Here is a 20,322-nt window from a genome sequence, read left to right on the forward strand (position 1 = left end):
AGCCTTCAGATTTATCATGAAACCTTATCTACGGGCAGGATGAGGTTTAATGAAGTGTTTATAAATCCAATGAAATTTTTTATTAAAGTTCATTGACATGTCCCAGCTCATGTGACATTGTCACATGAGGGGGCACGGCTGAATAATTTTTTTCCTTTTTTTTGAAGTTTCAATGATGAAATTAAACTCCCTGAGGCAGCTCTGTGCCTAAGGACTCTCCCTCCTCCAACTGCCCACACAGGGAGTGCTCAGTGCTTCTGGGTGCGCGTCACGCTGGGCGGGCCTTAATTGGCCTGCCCATGTAAAATGGCGGCGTGCAGCCGGTCGCGGGCAGTGCCTGCTCCTGCTCAGCCCTCTCGATGGGGAGAAAAGTCTTGCCAAAGTTAAGATTACAATACTCTTGCCCTATTTTTGCATCCCACACTCATATCTAGTATAACTCTGTGCCACAATGAGGGCCTTCCAATTTTTAGTCTCACTGAGATATGTCAAAAGGCAAACATTTCTAAACACAGATCATATTTATTTTTATATTTATTGGCCTGTGGGCTGGTGTAATTTCCCTCCATTCTGCCATGCAGGACGTCTCAGATAAAAAGTGCACCTTTGAAACGAATGTCCAAGATTATTGGAGAGAGAATATCATAGTGTTCATGGAGCATAACTCTGTATCTTTGTCATTTGTAAAAACAATTTTCCCTATGCCCCTCATCCCCTATTGGCACTTCAGTTCATCACCCCTTGTGTCAATCCAAATTATATTTTTTACCCAACAACGGGAATCTTTTCATCCGCCATGTCCGGAAGAAGAACAAACTGCACAAGAGATGATGTGTGCCCGCCTGTCAGAGCCCATTCACCTGTATCTGCAGACAGAAGTCAACATGCCTCTCCTTGGCAGACTATTTACACAGGTGGATGTTCCTCATTGCAGAGACAGCATTGACTGAAATGCACTGACTCAGTCAGTGATTAGCACAGGGCTTAGATGTAGTAGCTGTTGTGATATTAACAAACCCAAGGGCCAATAAAACATTGGAGAATTTTCTCCCCATCAGGCGGAACGGGCATGGCGGGCGTGGAGCTGATCACCTCCCGCGATCAGCTGCATGCTGCCATTTTACGTGGGCGGGCCAATTAACGGGCATGCCTGTTGGCGCTCAGTGCTATCTGTGCGGGCAGGGGCGAAGGGAGATTCGGGGGACTGTGCATGCGCTTGAAAGAGCACAGAAATCTCCGAGGCAGCTCTGTGCCTCAGGAAGATTAAGTTCAGTATCAAAGATGGTAAAAATAAAATTATTCAGACATGTCCCCTCACGTGACAGTGTCACATGAACTGGGGCACGTTTATGAGTTTTCATAATTTTTATTTGATTAATAAACCCTTAAGGTTGGACGGGCAGCCCTGACAATTGCTTTAATTAGTTCATTAATGGCCTTAACAGGCCTTTGACAGTTCGGTGGGCACGCAGCTGACTCCAGTGCATGCCCAGCGAGCTGAAGATCAGAATGATGCATGGTGATGTCGGGACGCACGCCCGATGTCACTGCGAGTTATTTTACACGTCGGAGTGTGGGGCCTGCCCCCTGCTCGCCAACCCAAAGATTCTGCCCAGCGTCTTGGCTGAGTTTTTTTTTATTGGGTTGTTCCAAGAACTTAAATTGTAGCAACAACTAAATTGTAGCTTTCAATAGCAAAGTAAGCCTAAAAAAACAGCCTTCAAGTTATAAAACACTATCTTGGGGAATTGGCATAATACACTGAAAGTAACTCATGTACTTTAGCTTTAAAAAAAGCACATTAATTCAGAAACGTGTTATTTTGTGTACAGTCATAAGATAAACCTCAGCTTTGTAATGTATATCTGTTCCGAAATTCAAACTGTAACTGTTGATGTGGCAAAGTCAGAATCTCACACATTACACAGGTCACAGCGAGGAAACAGTAACATTTACCATTCCCTCCACAGATGATCATATTTCCCACATTTTCACTCAGACAGATGAGTCAAGTACAGAAGTAGAACGGGATAATCACTGTGTCTACCATAACATTGAGATTTCAGAATCTTATGCTGGACCCCAGCTCTGTTTCCCTCTCACTCCTGCACAAGTAACTACCTTACTGGAAGCCTTCAAAGACAAAAAAGTAAGTATTCAGATATCAAAATCAGGTTTTTCTTTGAAGTGGTACAAAGCCTAATATCACTGAAAAGAACATCAGATGATCCATACAACAGGCAGGCAATCAGACGTTGTCTGTTTTAGACCAGCACTGAAAGCAAAAGTGGCCCCAATTATAAAAAGCCATTGAATCATTGAAGAGGATAAATGCAAGCGCAATTCAGAGGTCATCCATTACACTGAAAGCTCAGTTCTAAAATGATAACCCAGTAGCTGACCAGAATGTAATGTTCTTCAGAACTGAGGCAGAACAGGATGAGATGTTTGGTATCCTCATAGAAATAACCATGGAGGAATGGCAAAATTAAAAAAAAATATATCCTCTGGAATTTGTAAGGGACTATAGAGAGGAATTAACCATAGCAGATGGATGATATACAATAGGATTAAGATTGCAATTCTCATAAATTCGAGTAAAGAGATGTTGCAAAGGATTCCTGAGGTACTCATGGACATAATGAAACGTGAAAAACCTGTATGCATGTGTTGGTCCAGGATAAGTCAGGACATTGCCCACACCATAACAAATTGTTCATCCTGCTTAAGATACAAGACCAAGTCAACTACCAAATAAACTTTGTGGAAAAGGTAGATCCAGTAGTAACATCAAACATCCAGAAAGAATTGAAGGGCAGAAATTTCAAGGATGCACTATTGGCTCAGAGCCTACTAAATGCAAGCTTGGGTCAAAGTTAAGATTACAACACTCTTGCCCTATTTTTATATCCCACTCTTATGTCTAGTATAATTCTGTGCCACAATGAGGACCTTCCAATTTTTAGTCTCATTGAGATATGTTAAAAGGCAAACATTTCTAAACACAGATCATTATTAGTTTATTTCTTTTTCTTTTAATATTAGTTTCAATAAATTAAAATTTATTTCATTACAGGATCATTAAGAATGGATGCAAATGAAAGATAGTAAAAGAGCCAGTTTATTATAAATAAATAAAGATAATGCAGACAGAATCCTTCAGACCAGTTCCATATGAATTCTTAAAATGTATCGAGGAGTGATTCAGAGTATACTTTTATAAGTTGAAAAGAATTTAAGGAAGGCTTTTATATCTTTAAGTGCATGAGTTTATTGCTGCGGATCAACTTTCAAATATGTTAACAAACATGTTCCTGCAATGTCTCACACTCATTCCATTTCTCTCGGTAGCAGCTTCATGCTCACTACGTACTACAGCTTCTGAATGAAACCAGGAAACATCTGGAGCATTTGCCAAATATCAACCATGTTTCTACCTGTTATAGTAAAGAGATTACAATTTGTGGTAAGAAGTGATGCCATTTTGTATTTTACCGTTTCACTGAAGTTAACAGGATTACACAATCTGTATGACCTCGCTGTTAATTATTTTCCATATCTGAGATATATTTAGAACAATAATTCAGCTGGAGTGCTTTACAAGGCTTGAGCATTTTTGAGGGCTTCAGATCAAATCACAAGAACAAGATAGATACATTAGTGAATGCTACTGGATTTTGTTGCAGTTGTATTTCACTCTGATGTGGTTATTTTAAATCAGAATGGAATCAGGGAAACAGCAAAGGAGGAAGTCATTCAGCAAATTGGGTGTGTCGCACCTTCAAAGAGGAACCAGTTAGCCCTACTCCTCTCTGCTCTTTCCCCATTTTCCATGCAATTTTTTTCCTCCCTGCAATTAAGCACAGAGATGATTGGGCAGTTCCATCCAGTGGCCCTTTACCCACAGCCACTGCTACTATGACCCCACCTTGGTTTGTGGGAGCTGGGAACGTGGCCATGAAAAGCAGGCCATTGGCAATTGGAAGTGGACTTTGTACTTAAGTGGCCAGATCAGGGAGTAAGTGAAAAGCAACAGCATGATAACCCTACCCAACCCATCTGTAAGCAGTTTAAAAAGAAACTACTCGTTCTTGGGGTGCAAGGGCCTGATTCTTGTCTTGACCCCACCCTTCCTCGGCAGGCCAAGTTGGGTTGGGATTCGGGTCTGTTAATGCTCTTCACCTTTGGTAATGCAACCAATGGCCCCCAGTAGCATGGGCAGTCCATCCCCCTCTAACATTGACATCTAAACAAGGGGGCAACATATCAACCACTTTGGGGTTAATTTTATCTTTTTCCGCCAGTGTAAAATGGGCGATATTGGATTGGCAGCACCACTTCCAATTTAACTTCCCATTGATCACCTTTGAGTCTGGTAGTTGTTTAAGTCCCATATAACCAAAGAGCTCGCTTTGACAGCTTTTTGAAGACATTGATGGTTATTTGGTCACGTGACGGGGTGGCTGGAGGGGTTGCGGGGGGTGGAGGGAGTGATTTTCAAATGCAGGCCACCCCATCCAGTTTCCAGGTTGCTCTGTAAATTGGCAACCAACATGAGCCGCTGTTTTGGACAGGATGATGATACACCTGCAACTTGGGGCTGCATCTTACCTATGTCGGACGGGCTGAGTGGGGTGGGCACGGAGCCGATTGCCGCCCACGATCGGCTGCGCACTACCATTTTACATGGGTGGGCCAGTTAAGGCCCACCCAGCATAATGCGCGGCCGGTAGGGCTCAGCGCTACCTGTGCAAGCAGGGGGAGGAGGGAGAGTCGGGGCAATCCCCTTGAGGCATGGGGCTGCCTCAGGGAGATTAAGTTGGTAATGAAAGTTTTGAATAAATGAGCTAAAAAATTATTTAAACATGTCCCCCCATGTGACAGTGTCACATGAGCTGGGACATGTTAGTGCATTTCGCAAAATTTATTAATTTTATTAAACCGTCAGGAAACCTCATCCCGCCCGTGGATGAGGTTTCCTGAAAAACGTGAAGGCCGTTTGGGCTTTTCGCCTGCCCACCAACCTTAAGGTTAGACGGGCAGTGCTGTTAATGAGCTAAATTACTTTCCTAATGGCCTTAATAGGCTTTTGACAGTTCAGCGGGCACACAGCTGCCTGCGGCACACGCCCGCCGAACGCAATATTGAAATGACGTCAGGATGCACGCCCAACGTCATTTTACATGTTGGAGTGTCAGGCTCGCCCCCACACACCAATGGCAATATTCTGGCCCTGGAGACTTCCATGGTTGTGACATCCCAACTGATATTTTCAGGTACAAATAAGCAAACCATGTTACTATGAACATAATGAACTAGTGTGTCACATTTCTGAATCAAACAAATGACTTCTATGAAATAAAACAATAACTTCTGTAACAGTCAAGATAGTCCAACACTCAATCCAGAAATGAAAAGTGCTGGAAATTTGCAGGCGGTCAGTTGTCTGTGAAAAGAAATGTCATGGTATTTTAGCTTTTACGCACCATCAGAACAACCCAGTCACACACCTAAGAATAATTAAACCTGTCTATTCTCTTTAGAGAACCTGACTGGAATACTATAGCAGCAGTTTCCATCTTTATTTTTGATTTTCAGTATTTGCAGTTTTTCTTTCTTACTATACAATCTTTGATTATACTTTTCTCTGTTGAGACAATTGTACATAACAAAATAATTGTGTTATTTTCTCGTTGGAATTTATAGGTGATTTACATGGAAAATTGGATGACTTATTTTTAATATTCTATAAGGTATGCCGACATATTTTTGAAAACCAATTGCCATAATGTTTTTGCATACAATGTTGTGCTTTGGAAAAAAATATTATACCTGTACCTATTTTTAATGGCTCCAACCCTTCATTTAACACCCTTTAACTTCATGAATGTTTACATCAGCTTTAGATCGATTCATAATTAGGAATGCAATAATTTACATCACAATGGCCTGGATTTTTCCTATGACGGGCGGGGGCGGGCTCAGAGCCGATCGCTGCCCGTGATCGGCAACACACTGCCATTTTACTTGGGCGGACGAATTAAGGCCCGCCCAGCATAATACACGGCCAGTAGCGCTCAGCGCCAGCTGTACAGGAGGGAGAGTCGGGGCCCGCACTCTTTTTATATATAAAAGCTTCAGGAAACCTCACCCCGCCCGTGGATGAGGTTTCCTGAAAAACGCGAAATTTGGACGGTTGGTTGGACAGGCAGCTTTCTTACGTACTTTAATTAATCCCTTAATGGCCTTAATAGGTCCTTAACATTTCGGCAGGCGCACAGCCGACTCTGACGCGTGCCCGCCCAACGAAATATCATGATGACACGCAATGACGTCTGGACACACGCCCAACATCATCGCGCATCATTTTACGCATCGCGTGTACGGCCCACCACCCCTTCTGAGGGAGTGCTGCACTGTCAGAGTTGCATTCTTTCGGATAAGACATTGATCGAGGCCTTGTCTGTTCCCTCAGGTGGAGGTAAACGATCCTATGGCACTATTTCATAAAAGAGCAGGGAAATTATCCCCGATGTCCTGGCCAATATTTAGCATTCAATCAATATCACAAAAAAACATAGGATCTGGTTTCATTACACTGCTGTTTATAGGAGTTGGTGTGTATAAATTGGCTGTCGCATTAACTACACTGCAACAGTGACTTCAAAAGTACTTCATTGGCTGCACAACACTTTGAGATGTTCGGTATCATGAAAGGTGCTATATAAATGCAAGTCTTTCTGTTTCCTTTACTCTCAGCTTCTTTCCTCCTTTTAAGACATAACTCCTAACTCTTTGGCCAAGCTTTCAACCATTAGCTCTGACATCATCTTATGTGGCTTAGCGTGAAATTTTGATTAATAACACTCCTGTGAAGTGTCTTGGGATATTTTCTGACATTAAAGATATTATAAAATACAAGTTGGTGCTGTTGTTTTTGCATAAAGTAGCATTTGATCTTTTAGGCTGATAACAAAAGAAAATTTAAATTTCCAGCAGCTCTGTTTAAAAAGAAACATTCTTCTGACAGGATCTCACGGCACACTTAACCCACCAGGGGTAAAAGGCCAAAATCATTCTAGCCTTCTACTCTGTCTCTCCTTGGAGGGGAACTGAGGTATTTTTGGCTGCTGGAACAAAAATGAATGAAATAGATCTTACACGCCGTGCTTCTCTCTGCTTTAGATTTTTTGAAAATGGGAGAGAAAATGAAAGAAGGAACTGTTTGCCCATGTCTGCCATTAACCGAGAGACCATGTTTATTATGTCAGGCACTGCAATCTGACAATGTAGATTGAGGTTCACAGGAGAAGCAGTGTTATAGCTGTGCTATTTGCTGTAATCTGAAATTAAAAGTAACAACTAGATTTGTCAATGGCAGTTGAGAACTGTTATATCCCTGGTTCCTTCCAATTTTACTGCAGTGAGTACCTGCAACTTGAGGCAACATATAGTACATGACACATCAAACAGCTCCTGATGCTCGTTCATCAGTGAAAACACGCTCATCACTTTTCTGATAGAAAAGCAACAACAGAAAGAGAGAATAGTGTTGCATTTTTTTTTTCTGTATGGCAGGATTGCCCAAGATTCAGGTGGTGACTGGTAAAAGCCATATTGCCATCTGGACCCAGAGACACAATGCCATGGTGTTCATCGTGCTTGCGGTGCCAGCGTTTGGTAGCAACATACTTCTGTCTGTTGTTTTTGAACTAGCTGGGAAGAGTTACATGAGAACAGTTCAGTGTGACTCAGCTCCCTCCATCTGGACACCAGGTGTGATTCTGCAATTCAACACTCACAGCAGGGAGCTCTGCTTGCAAGGATCATGGATCGGAAAATTTTTGTCAGCCTTATTTGCAACTAGTGCTTCCTGCTGCTGAAGTTTCTATGCTTTGAACATGGTACTGTGGAAAGGAAACTCACTGGGGGAAATTGTGACTGAATGATAATGCAGAATGGCTGATATCAATTTAAAGGAAGCGAAAATGGGGATAAATATATAATGGGTGGCTGTGTGGGGAAATAGCCTGTGTGTTACTGCATCACCTTACCACTGGCACAGTTAATGTGAGACAATTCCTGTTACTAATGTAGATTTATCTTTCTTCCCTGATCAGAATGGGCTTCCATCACCAGAAAAGGTGTATGTCTTTAACGGAGACTATGTTGACAGAGGAAAACATTCTGTTGAGATTCTGCTGATCTTGTTTGCATTTCTACTTGTTTATCCAAAGGGAGTCTATCTAAACAGAGGAAACCATGAAGATTATGTCATCAATTTAAGGTACACAGCATAATTCACCATTGGGCTGGTGCCCTGCAATGTCTCAGTGTGTATTCAGTGACTCTTTCAATCAGCCAGTAAGGCTATGTAGTGGCAATGGGACTGTTACAGTCAGCTTCAGAATTGCCTGGACTAGACAGAGGGGAACATTGGCCAGAATTCTCTCTCCTGATCAACGTCTAGTGACCATTTTTTTGGAACTATGCATGAGAACTCAATTAAACCCAGGCCTAATGCTTTCTATTATGAAATAAACTGCTAACACACATTACCAAGAGCTGAATTTTTACCCTGTCAGGGGAGGTTGTGCGGGTGGAGCGGGAGCGAGCGCGAACCTGATCGGCACCCCCGAGCGGGTGCGCGCCGTCATTTTACGTAGGCGGACCAATTAAGGCCCGCCCAGCGTGATGCTCACCCGGAAGTGCTGCACACTCGCTGTGCGGGCAGGGGGGCGCAGTTCCCTGAGTCTGGGCCTGCACTCTTTCATGCATGCGTGCGAAAGAGCACAGAAATCTCCCTGAGGTACCTCTGTGCCTTAGGGAGATTTGTTTAAGGTGCAAACATTTAAATAAAGAATTGAAAATATTTTAAGACACGTACCCTCGGGAGCTGGGACATGTCAAGGAACATTAAAAATGTATTTAATTTATAAACACTTCATGAAACCTCATCCTTCCTGTGGATGAGGTTCCATGAAAAATGCGAAGGCCGCCTGGCCTGTGCCTGCCGCCAGCCTTCAGGTTGGACAGGCAGCTCATTTAATTGATTTAATTAGCTCGAAACAGGCCTCAATAGGCTTTTGACAGTTTGGCGGCCCACCGCACTGAAAACCTAAATGATGTGCGGTGACGCAAACTGGAGGAACAGCACCTCATCTTCCGACTAGGCACTTTACAGCCTTCCGGGCTGAATATTGAATTCAACAACTTTAGATCTTAAACTCCCCCTCCCCCCATCCCCACCCCATTTCTCCCCTCCCCACCCCCCATTTTTTTCAATAATTTATATAGATTCTTCTTTCCCCACCTATTTCCATTATTTTTAAATCTAAAACTAAAACCTTGTTAGTCTGTCCACCCCACCCCCACTAGAGCTGTACTTTGAGTATCCTGTCTTCCATTCTTAATTAGCACTTTTCTTAGACAAATATCACCACCTTCAACACCTCTTTGATCCTTTTGTCTGTGACATCTTTTGATTATCTGCTCCTATCACGGCTTGCTTATCTCCACAATCACCACACCCTCAACTTCTCTCTTCCCCCCCCCCCCACCTTAAACCAGTTCTCCTTTCTCCTAACTATGCTTCAGTTCTGCCGAAGAGCCATGAAGGCTCGAAACGTTAACTGATTTCTTCTCCGCCGATGCTGCCAGACCTGCTGAGTTTTTCCAGGTAATTCTGTTTTTGTTTTAGCTGCATACCTATTAATCTCAGGTTTAAAATGATTAACAAAGCTGCGATCTATTATAAAAACAAAAAGTACTGGAGAAACTCAGCAGGTCTGGCAGCATCTGTGGAGAGAGAAACAGAGTTAATGTTTCGAGTCCAATATGACTTCTGTTCAGAACTGACGAATGGTAGAAATATGATGGATTTTATGCTGTTGACAAGGAAGGGGGGCGGGTCAGGTGGAGCAAAAAGAGGTGGTCAGGGATAGGTTAGAGAACAGGGGAGATTAAATGACAAAGATGTCATGGAACAAAAGGCAAACTGAGTGGGAATGGTAGTCGTAAAGGAACAAAGCATTGGTCCAGAGTAGGTGTTAATAGCAGAGTGAAGGCAATACATTGTCTGAAAGCAAAATAGCAGAATGTGTTACTAGCAGATCTATTATTTTTGCAATCTATCATTTTTGTGGGAGTGAGTTCCAAACTTCGACCACCCTTTTCATGAAGTTTTTCTTCACTTCTCATGAATAGCCTGGCTCTGATTTTAAGGGCTGGATTTTATGCTGCCCCTGCTAGCTGGTTTGACGGGGGTGGGGGGGACATGTAAAATTCAGTGGGTGATCTTCCTGCCACCTACCCACCCACCCCCAACCTGTCTGATATTTTATGGAGGGACGAAGGAAGCGTTGGACCCTTAAGAGGCCAATTAATGGCCAGTTAAGGGTCTTGTTCCATCAGTATTTTACCTGTGGCAGTGGGAGGTCCACGCCATGCAGGAAACCTGGCAGTTTTAGCTGTGTGGGCTGATATCAGGCAAGGAGATAGGGATACTCTCAAGGTCATCCCCTTCCTTTAACCCTCTTGAACCCAGCCACCCCCCTCTCCCCACCCCCCAACCCACCCACCCTCTTCACTGAGACCGCTGACCCCAGACTTACCTGGGCTCCTCTGCATGGTGGAACTGCCTGTGGCCCCAGCAGTGGCCACCACTCCCAGATGGTGCTGCTGGGACTACAAATCTGCCAGCCATCTGATTGGCCAGCAGCCGTCTAAGGTGGGACTTCCTCCAGTTATGGGGTGGCGGGGAAAGTCTCACCTTAAAGCAACTAATGCTGCTGCCAGCATCAAATTGTGGCAAGGTAGACATCAGGATCGTGGATAGGCTATTCTGACTTTTTAGCCAGGTTCTGGGACCACGGTGCCTGTAACACCCAGTCCTTCCTTGCCCCAGGCTGCTCACCAGCAGAAAGAATCTCTTTTTACTTTATCAATTCCTTTCAGAATCCTATAAACCAGATTCAAATTGCCCTTAACCACCTAGGTTCCAGGAATAGGAACCTATTTATGTAATCACCCCTTATAATTTAATCTGTGGAACCCTGTTAACATTCTGATGAATCTGAACTGCAATCCTTCTCAGGCCAATATACCCTTTCCAAGTTTTGGTGCCTAGAGCTTTGTGCAGCACTCAAGATGTGGTCTAACCAGGGCTTGGATAGATACGGATGGAACATTGCACTATTCAGTTTATAACTTGATACTGAACATTTTAGATAGCCAGATACTAGGTAATTCAAAAAACATGTAATAAAAAAGCAGACAGTACACAAACCATCCTACATTTCCTGAAATATAATTCTTCCAATACCAAGTTATATTTTACCATTTCAGGTATGGTTTCACAAGGGAAGTAATGCAGAAATACCAGGTAAGCATTTGGATGACGTCTTCTGTGTTTCTGCAGCAAGTTCTTGATGACATACTGTTGGAATATTTTCTGCACTGCTAATAAATTTTTATATTTGCTTTAGGTGCATGGCAGTCGCATTCTGAAATTAATACAGAGGGTTTTCAGTTGGCTGCCATTAGCTACTATTATAGATGAAAAAGTATTGATTATACATGGAGGTATTTCAGTAACAACAGATTTGGATTTCCTGAGCAAGATTGACAGACATAAGGTACAGTCTGAACATTTAATATAACTAAATATATCACATTTAAAACTGAATTATTAAAAAGTTATTTTAATTACTTTTATTTTGCAAAGAATCCCTGGATTTATTTTCTTTCAATTGCCACTATTGCAAAATCCAGGAGACTCCTAGCAATGCCAATTTATCCATCTCTTTCTATTTCTCAAACGTCTCTCTTAGATAATGACTAGGTTGAGCATGAAAACAAATCTGAGTCCATTTGAGACATGAACTGGGCCAAACTAGTTAATTCATTTGATAATAAAATTTGACTTATCTTTCCAAAGTACATGTATAAAGGAATATTTTGCTTCTTCAGCATGTAGACTGCCATTATAGCATTCTTAATAACTAGGCTCACAACAGCAGTTTTAGCTGTGTGGGCTGATATCAGGCAAGGAGATAGGGATACTCTCAAGGTCATCCCCTTCCTTTAACCCTCTTGAACCCAGCCACCCCCCTCTCCCCACCCCCCAACCCACCCACCCTCTTCACTGAGACCGCTGACCCCAGACTTACCTGGGGATTAAAGAGAGAATATTTCCTCTTGTTGGAAAAACATGCCTAGAGGCCATTAATATAAGATAGTCACCAAGAGATCCAATAGGAAATTCAAAAGAAACTTCTTCATCCAAACAACAGCAAGAATGTGTAACTCGCTAATGCAGGGAGTGGTTGAAGCAAATAATACAGATGTATTTAAGGAGAAACTAGATAAGCATTTGAGGGAGAAGGGAATGGGTAGTTACAATGGTAGATTTAAATGAAAAAAAGATGGGAGCAGATTTGAGTGGAGCATAAACACTGGCATGGACTGGTTGGGCTGAATAGCCTGTTTCTGTGCCACGTATCCTATGTAATTCTATGGGCAGAATTTTGCCCTTGGCGTGTGGGATCAGTGAGGACGGGTAGGGGCGGTCAAGAAGCCGACTGCCACCCCCGATCGGCAGCGCTCCGCGATTTTACGCCAATTAAGGCCTGCCCAGCGTGATACGTGAGCGGCATGTTCTTTCCACTGCCTGTGAGGGAGGGGGGAGAGCCAGCCTAGCGCGAACTTCATGCATGCGCATGAAAGAGCGCTGAGTAGCCTCTCTGAGGCACAGAGCTGCCTCAGGGAGATGAAGAATATATTGGAAAAATTATTAAGGAACAAAAATATTTAATGAAACATGTCCCCTCATGTGACTCTGTCATATGAGCAGAGACATGTTTTTAATTAAAAATTAAAGTTTTTATTTCATTTGTATTTGATTTTGGAAACCTCATCCCGCCTGTGGATGAGGTTTCCAAAAAAATTGCCTGCCCACCAACTGTTAGGTTAAACGGGCAGTGAAAAATTAACCAGAACTGATAACTTAGTGACCTTAATAGGCCTCTTAATTGTCGGCGGGCGAGCTGCTGGCTCTGGAGCCCGCCCGCCCACTGACCAAACTATCACGTGTCTGCGCGTTGACGTCGGAACACTCGGGTGACACCATTGTGCGTCATTTCATGTTCGGTTGGGTTGGGAGCGCGCCCACCCGCTGAGCTAAAAATCCTTGCCCATGTAATTGGTGTATTTATCTACCAGCTGGAAACTGTCAATGGTTGTGACAAGTGTCTGATTTTCTTGGTCTTTTTTAAAATATAATCTGATATCTAGTAACCAAGAAGTGAAAATCCACATATCTGATCCCTGGTAACCTTGTAATTAGGATTGTTAGCTTATAATTTTAATGGACCTGTCCAATCCCTCACTGCTTAATTATGCAGGCAGGGAGAGAGATGTCTATATACCAGGTTTTATTTGTTTAAACCCAGGGAATTGAAAATAGTGATTGTTTTTACCTCTGCTCCTTAGTGAATCAACTCTGTACTTTTGTCACACAGTTCCACCTATGCCAGGGTAATGAACTAAAAGCACCCCCAATTTTATTTGTAACATGAAGACGTTGTCATTGGGTTAATACAAATTTGATTCAAATTTAATGTTAGTGATGTTAACATATCTGAGATCCTCCCAAAAGCAAACATTCATTTCTATTCCTGGAACTATTCAGCACCCCTACCCTGACAGTGTTTAGGTGAAGTTCTAATGTTGTGGCATGTTTTGAAATAAATCTGCAGGATGTTAGTGAATTTGTCCACTTAATGACAACTGTGTTTATTTGATTGAAAACAAAATGGCAACCTATTATATAAGAGAGGGACTTCTATTATGCATAAATTTTTTTTTATTATTCATTCACGGGATGTGGGCGCCACTGGCTAGGCCAGCACTTATTGCCCATCCCTAATTGCGCTTCAGAGGATGGTGGTGAAAGAAAGACTTGCATTTATATAGTGCCTTTCACAACCTCAGGACACCCAATGCACGTTGCAGCCAATAAAGTACTTTTTCAAGTATAGTCACTGTTGTAATGTAGAAAATATATTATACTGGTTAACGTTCAGTGATTTTTCACACAATTGTATTTAAACTTACCTGTGTTTACAACCACAAAATCTGATTGCTGTATTGAAGTTAGTCACCCCTTCAGATTTAACCGAAAAGGCTCATGCTGAAGATAGCTAGAGGCTAATTTCTGAGGAAAATGACTGGTTTTCTTTATTTTTAAGATGCTACTTGTTCATGGCTAATTCCTTATCTGTTTGGGCGTGATTTGTTGCTACTTTATAAATATCTTTTAAGCTAATCAGGTGCAAGTGCAACAGATATGCCAGGTGTAAGACTTTTAGATAGACAAGTGGATAAATAGAATGCAGATACCTACAAGAGTGCTTCTTTCTGATACAAACTCATCTGTTTACAACAGTATGTTTCAACCTTGAGACCACCCAAAAGGAAAAGGACTGAATGGAGCAAGCAAGTCTCAGATCAGGAGCAATACCCCAGTGGGGACAATGAGCAGTGTGTGAACAAACCTGATGAAACTCCAAGGAGGAATTCAATATCAGGCATCCTTAACCTTCATTCTCACACATACAAAAGTCAGAGGAGTAGAAGTTCTGGCACAATATGTGTGAAGAGAAAGGAAATCTCTAAAAGAGTACGACGTTCAGTTGAGGAGGAACTAGAAACATGTCGCAAAAAAGTGGGCTTCAGTAACACATATGATGAATCTAAAACATCACAGTCTATGTTAGATTCAGAGTCTCAAGAAATCTTCGACTTGGATGATCAAGAATGGAAACAGGTGAGTTATAAATTAATGCATATAATTTTTTTTATCAGAAACTATTAAAAAATGTTTGTACCATATTATAAAGAGGCCTGTACAATTGAGGCAGATAGATATTCCTATACACAAAAAGTGCTCAGTAGATATAAAGCATTGCCAGATGACTGAGGCAAGAACATGATACTCATTTCAAAGTAGCTTTAACTGACAAGACAGTGAATCGAATCTAACGGGTTGAAGAGCTACCTTCAACTGAATCTGATTTATGATCTGTTTGGAGGCTGAAAATTCATGATGGCAGTAAATGGGCATAAGTTCTGGGACATGCCACCTGAAAGACTCCAGTGGTGATTCCATCAAACTTTTCAGGGTGGGGGAATGGCCACTCACTTAAATACAAATGGGTCACCATCTATTTAGGAGATCACATACCAGCAGGGAGACAGGGGCTGTGTGTGAATGTCCTTGGCTTCCACAATGCACCCCCACCCCCACCGTGGAAGAAAGCTATCTTTGAAAGGTCATGCCCCAGCAATGGCCATCATGATTTCAGAATGTGATTTGGTGTAAATTGGCCCCACTTGTCCAAAGCATGTAATACAAGTTGGAGATGTTTGGAATGTAGTCATTTCTGATGTTAATTGAGATCGGGTTTACCTTACTGGCATGCTTACCACCACATACCACATGTAAATGTATGTATTTTAGTGATACCATTCACAAATTGTTTAGATTTGGTGCAAAAATCAAACTGTTTTTTCATATTTTCATTTACAGATATTTGAGACTCCTAACATCACAAAAAATAACTGCTCATCAAAGGACTTGTTGAAAATAAGTTCAAAACATAATACACCTGATTTTTAAATATCTACTATGTCTCTTCTCTGCAGTAATTTCCTATTTGCTGAGCAGTTATTGTTTTAAATGAGGTCCGGAAGGTATTAAAATGCCTGTGAACGTGCACAGTTTTTCACATGACACTACTCTGCACTGGAACATGGGATTGTAGAATCACCCTGGATTTTATGTGGCATGAGGAGTAGGCTTGATAGGCCAAATAGTTTCTCCAGTTCCAAGCTTTATGTTCTCATATTTTAATATTTCTTTCAATTTAATCCTGGGGTGTCAGCGGCGCTGACAATTTATTACCTATCCATAGATGCTCTGTGAAGGTGATAGTTGACCTTCCCCTTGAACTGCCACCTTCCTTGAGCTTCTGCAACAGTGTTAGGTAGTGAATTCCAGAATATTGGCCCAGTGATGACCAAAGAACAAGGAAGTGGCATCAATAAGTCAAATGGTTTAAGAAGTCATATTGTGGGATTGAAAAGTTTATTTTCTCTCTTGAGATTGTGGACATTTTGTGGAGTGACCCAATGCATCAGGAAGGCTGTATCGCAAATACGGTCAGAGGAGGTGGATGCTACTTCGGACCTGATGTGACTGAGAAGATTCTACAGAAACACAATTTACAGCTCTTGATCAGATCCCATGAATGTAAGCAGGAGGGCTACGAGTTCTGCCACAACCAAAAGGTAGAGTTAAGCCATGTGAAAAAGAAACATCACAACAAGCACATACTTAAGCAAGATTGGCAGCAGTGTGTTGCCCACTTCATGTTAGTACAGAATGTTGGTCACAGTTCCAGTACAACTAACCAGCTCCGATCTAGGCTATTGATTATATGTGAGCTTCTGCTGAATAAGGCTGACAGTATAGGACAGCTCCCAAACACTGACACTCAGCAGAATAAACTGGATCACATAACTTAACATTAGGGCAATATTATATATGATTTTATAAAACTGACCCATCGTATGCAACTAAACAATGTAATAAAACAAAGAGAATGAAGGTTCAGATTTAGTCAGGTCACCTGCTGTAATAAGAAAGACAGACTTGCATTTATATAGCACCTTTCACATCCCTCAGGATGTCCAAATGTGTTTCCAGCCAATTAAGTACTTTTGTTGCTGTAGTTATAATGGTTATAATGAAAAAAGAATAATTAATTGTAGCACTCAGTAGAATCTTACATTACAATCAAGCACATGCTCACCTCACATATCCAATTATCTGGTAGCAGTAATCACCAGTGTAAGCGAGATGGCCTCCCCCAAGCCCAAGTATCCCATGGGTTGCGAAGCAATTTTGTCAGCAGACATGATCCCAGAACACAAACATAGAAATAGGAGTTGATGTAGGCTCTTCAGCCCTTCAATCCTGGTGCAGTATTCGATATGATCATAGTTGACCTTCTACCTCACCCCACCTCCCTGCACTATCCTTATATCTCTTCATTCCCTTAATATCCAAAAATCTATTGATCTCTGTCTTGAATATACTCAATGACCGTACGCCCACAACTCCAAAGTAGAATATTCAAAAGATTGACAACCCTTTGGGTGAAGAAATTCCTGCTCATTTCGGCCCCAAATAGTTGATCCCTTATTCTGAGTGTGACCCATTGTTCTAGACTCTCCAGCCCAGAGAAACATCCTTCCAGTATCTACCCTATGAAGCCTCTTAAGAATTTTGTGTTTCAATGAGGCCACCTTTCATACTTTTAAATTCCAGGAAATATAGGCCCAGTCTGCTTAATCTCTTTTCATAGGACAATCCCCTCATTCCAGGAACCAGCCTAGTGAAGGTTCACTACAAGGATACCCTACAAGGATAGTATATCCTTAGGAAGGGAACCAAAACCGTACACTTGTTCCAGGTATGGTCTCAACAAGACCCTATGCAATTGCAGCAAGACTCTTCACTCCTGTACTCCAATCCCTTTGTAATAAAGGGCAACATACCATTTGCATTCCTAATTGCCTGTTGTAACTGTATTCTATTATTCATGTACAAGGACACCCAAGCTCTCTGAGTATAAACATTTCCCAGTTCCTTGCCATTTAAAAAATATTCAGCATTAATACTTTTCCTTCCAAAGTGGATAACTTCACACTCCCCCCACTTCATATTCCATCTGCCATGGCCTCGCCCATTCACTTATTCTATCTATGTCCCTTTGCATCCTCCTTGCATTCTTCTCAAGGATTACTTTTGCATCTCACTTTGTATTGTCAGCAATTTTGGATACATTACACTTGGTCCCCTCATCTAAGTCACTGATATAGATTGTAAACAGATGAGGCCCAGGCACTTATTCTTGCAGTAGCCCACTGGTTATAGTCTGTCAACCTGAAAATGACCCATTTGTTCCTACTCTCCTTTCTGTCTGTTAAGCAATTTTCAATCCATGCTAATATTTGACACCCATTCCATAAGCCCTAATTTTGTGTAATAGACCTTTACATGGTACTGTACCTTATTGAATGTTTATTAAAAACCCGAATACACTACGCCCACAGGTTGTCCATCTGCTAATTACAACCTCGAAGAAATCTAGCAAACTTTTCAAACACGATTTGCCTTTCATAAATCCATGTTGATTTTGCTTAACCATATCATGACTCACTAAGTGCACTGTTAAGACATCCTTAATAACAGATAGTAGCATTTTTCCTACTTCTGATGTCAAGCTAACTGGCCTATAGTTCCCCATTTTCTTTCTCCCTTTCGAGTAAGAAATTACTTGGTCAAGTTGTCTCCATTGTTGAAAAAGTGCCTGAACTGTATAAATTTTGTTTCCACAGCAGGTTTGCCCATTAATTTCCTTCATTACATTGTTACTCTTTTTATTGTGAATATAGGTCCTGACCATATTTTCTGCTTCTAATTATTATGAAGTTGGCAGTAACAGAGGAGCTTATGTGAAGCTTGGTCCTGACCTTGTTCCTCATTTTGTACAGTATCAAGTTAGTCAAAGTACTCGGAAGTTAACCCTGAGACAAAGGTGTGTAAACTAACAGCAATGACCTTCTCTTAATGAATGCTAGAGGAACATCCTGCAATACAGTGCAAACAGTCTGATGGTAGTCTCGTTTCTGTAGCCAAATGCTATACTATATGTACTTTCATCACTATATAGTAACTGGATTATCTAAGGAAAGTGTACATTTTAGAATAGAAAGTGAACCTTTGTGGATGGAGCGGGGTGGGGAGGATGGCAAATGCTTTCTAAGTAGAAGTCTGTGCTTCTCTTTCCCTCTTTTTTATTTCGTCTTGGGCGAATGCTGGTGAAGCAGGGAAAAGAGCCATCAGCAGCTACAGGCTATATTTGGCTGCAAGGAAAAACCTTACTTTTCCATTACCTCCCTTAATCACTCATTCTTCACCTACTCCATCATGTGACCCATTTACCTTCTCAACATTCCCTCCCTCCTCACTCCCATCATGACCTCTACATCTTCCTCTTTGAACTATCCAATCAAACCTGTACTTCTTCCTCCCCTTTGCTTTGTTGTCACTCACCTAACCCTCAATCCTCCATTCATTCTCCTTCCCACTCCCATTGACTTTCCCTGAGTTCAGATTGTTAGAAGCCAGAAATCCCTCACTCTGTATGTTTCCCACCTGTCCTCTCTGCTGCCACCCTCCTTCCATATCTGCTTCCCTCACAGTTGGCTGCCAGAGTTCAATGTACTTTAAAAACAAAAAGAAATCAAATGGATGAAGAATGACACTCTCCATCTCACATTAGCAATTGAAAGCTCTGTCCTGCCGCTGTAAACAATTAGGAATCACTTTTTCTAACTGTCAACATTTGTTGAATTTTGAAATCAATAATTATTTTCAAAGTTAAAGGGAACTTTAAACTCCATTTAAGGTCTGCTGCTTAGGTTATTCAATGCCTGCGCCCTGCTTTTTGTGGACAGAACAAATACCTGGACAATTTTCCACTTTGTCAGGCAGATGCCAGTGTAGTAGCTGTACCAGAACAACTTGGCTAGAAGGTGTGTCTAGTTCTGCTTTACAGATCTTCAGCAATACAACCGGATGGTCTCAGGGCCCTTAGCATATGTACACGTACACACACTATTGACTGTGCCTGAAAATTGCAGCTGGGATCCTCTGGACAGACAGCTCCTGACAGAACAGACTCAGCTACTTGACCTCACCCTCACCAATCTACCTGTCACAGATATATCTGTCCACGCCGGTATTGGTAGAAGTGACTACTGCACAGTCGTTGTGGAGACTAAGTCCTGCCTTCACATTGAGGATACCCACCATCTTGTTGTGTGACACTACTGCTGTGTTAAATGGGATAGATTTCAAACAGATCTAGCAATTCAAAACCCAGCATCCATGAGGCGCTGTGAGCCATCGGCAGCAGCAGAATTGTATTCAACCACAATCTGTAACCTTGTGGCCCGGCATATCCCACACTCTACCATTACCACCAAGCCAGGAGCTCAACCCTGGTTCAATGAAGAGTGCAAGAGGCATGCCAGGAGCAGCAGCAAGCATACCTAACAATGAGGTGTCAGCCTGGTGAAGCTACAACACAGGGCTACTTGCTTGCCAAACAGCATAAGCAGCGTGTGATAGACAGAGCTAAGCGATCGCTCAAGCAACAGATCAGATCCAAGCTCTGCAGTCGTGAATGG

At 42.0% G+C, this 20,322-nt stretch overlaps 1 protein-coding gene across 1 annotated transcript in view; it reads left to right on the top strand.

Moving 5' to 3' along the window:
* LOC144685507 (serine/threonine-protein phosphatase with EF-hands 2-like) overlaps positions 1-20,322 on the top strand; it is a 54,604-nt gene that overhangs the window by 18,906 nt on the left and 15,376 nt on the right. Inside the window, exons 5-13 of the mRNA XM_078550530.1 lie at positions 1,971-2,149; positions 3,352-3,466; positions 5,707-5,753; positions 8,121-8,287; positions 11,347-11,383; positions 11,487-11,636; positions 14,447-14,827; positions 16,165-16,350; positions 18,523-18,665. Of these exons, the coding sequence (XP_078406656.1) occupies positions 1,971-2,149; positions 3,352-3,466; positions 5,707-5,753; positions 8,121-8,287; positions 11,347-11,383; positions 11,487-11,636; positions 14,447-14,827; positions 16,165-16,350; positions 18,523-18,665 (1,405 nt within the window). The remainder of the gene's footprint in view (positions 1-1,970; positions 2,150-3,351; positions 3,467-5,706; positions 5,754-8,120; positions 8,288-11,346; positions 11,384-11,486; positions 11,637-14,446; positions 14,828-16,164; positions 16,351-18,522; positions 18,666-20,322) is intronic.

The sequence above is a fragment of the Cetorhinus maximus genome, chromosome 1, assembly GCF_964194155.1.
Source record: "Cetorhinus maximus chromosome 1, sCetMax3.hap1.1, whole genome shotgun sequence".
Classification (NCBI taxonomy): domain Eukaryota; kingdom Metazoa; phylum Chordata; class Chondrichthyes; order Lamniformes; family Cetorhinidae; genus Cetorhinus; species Cetorhinus maximus.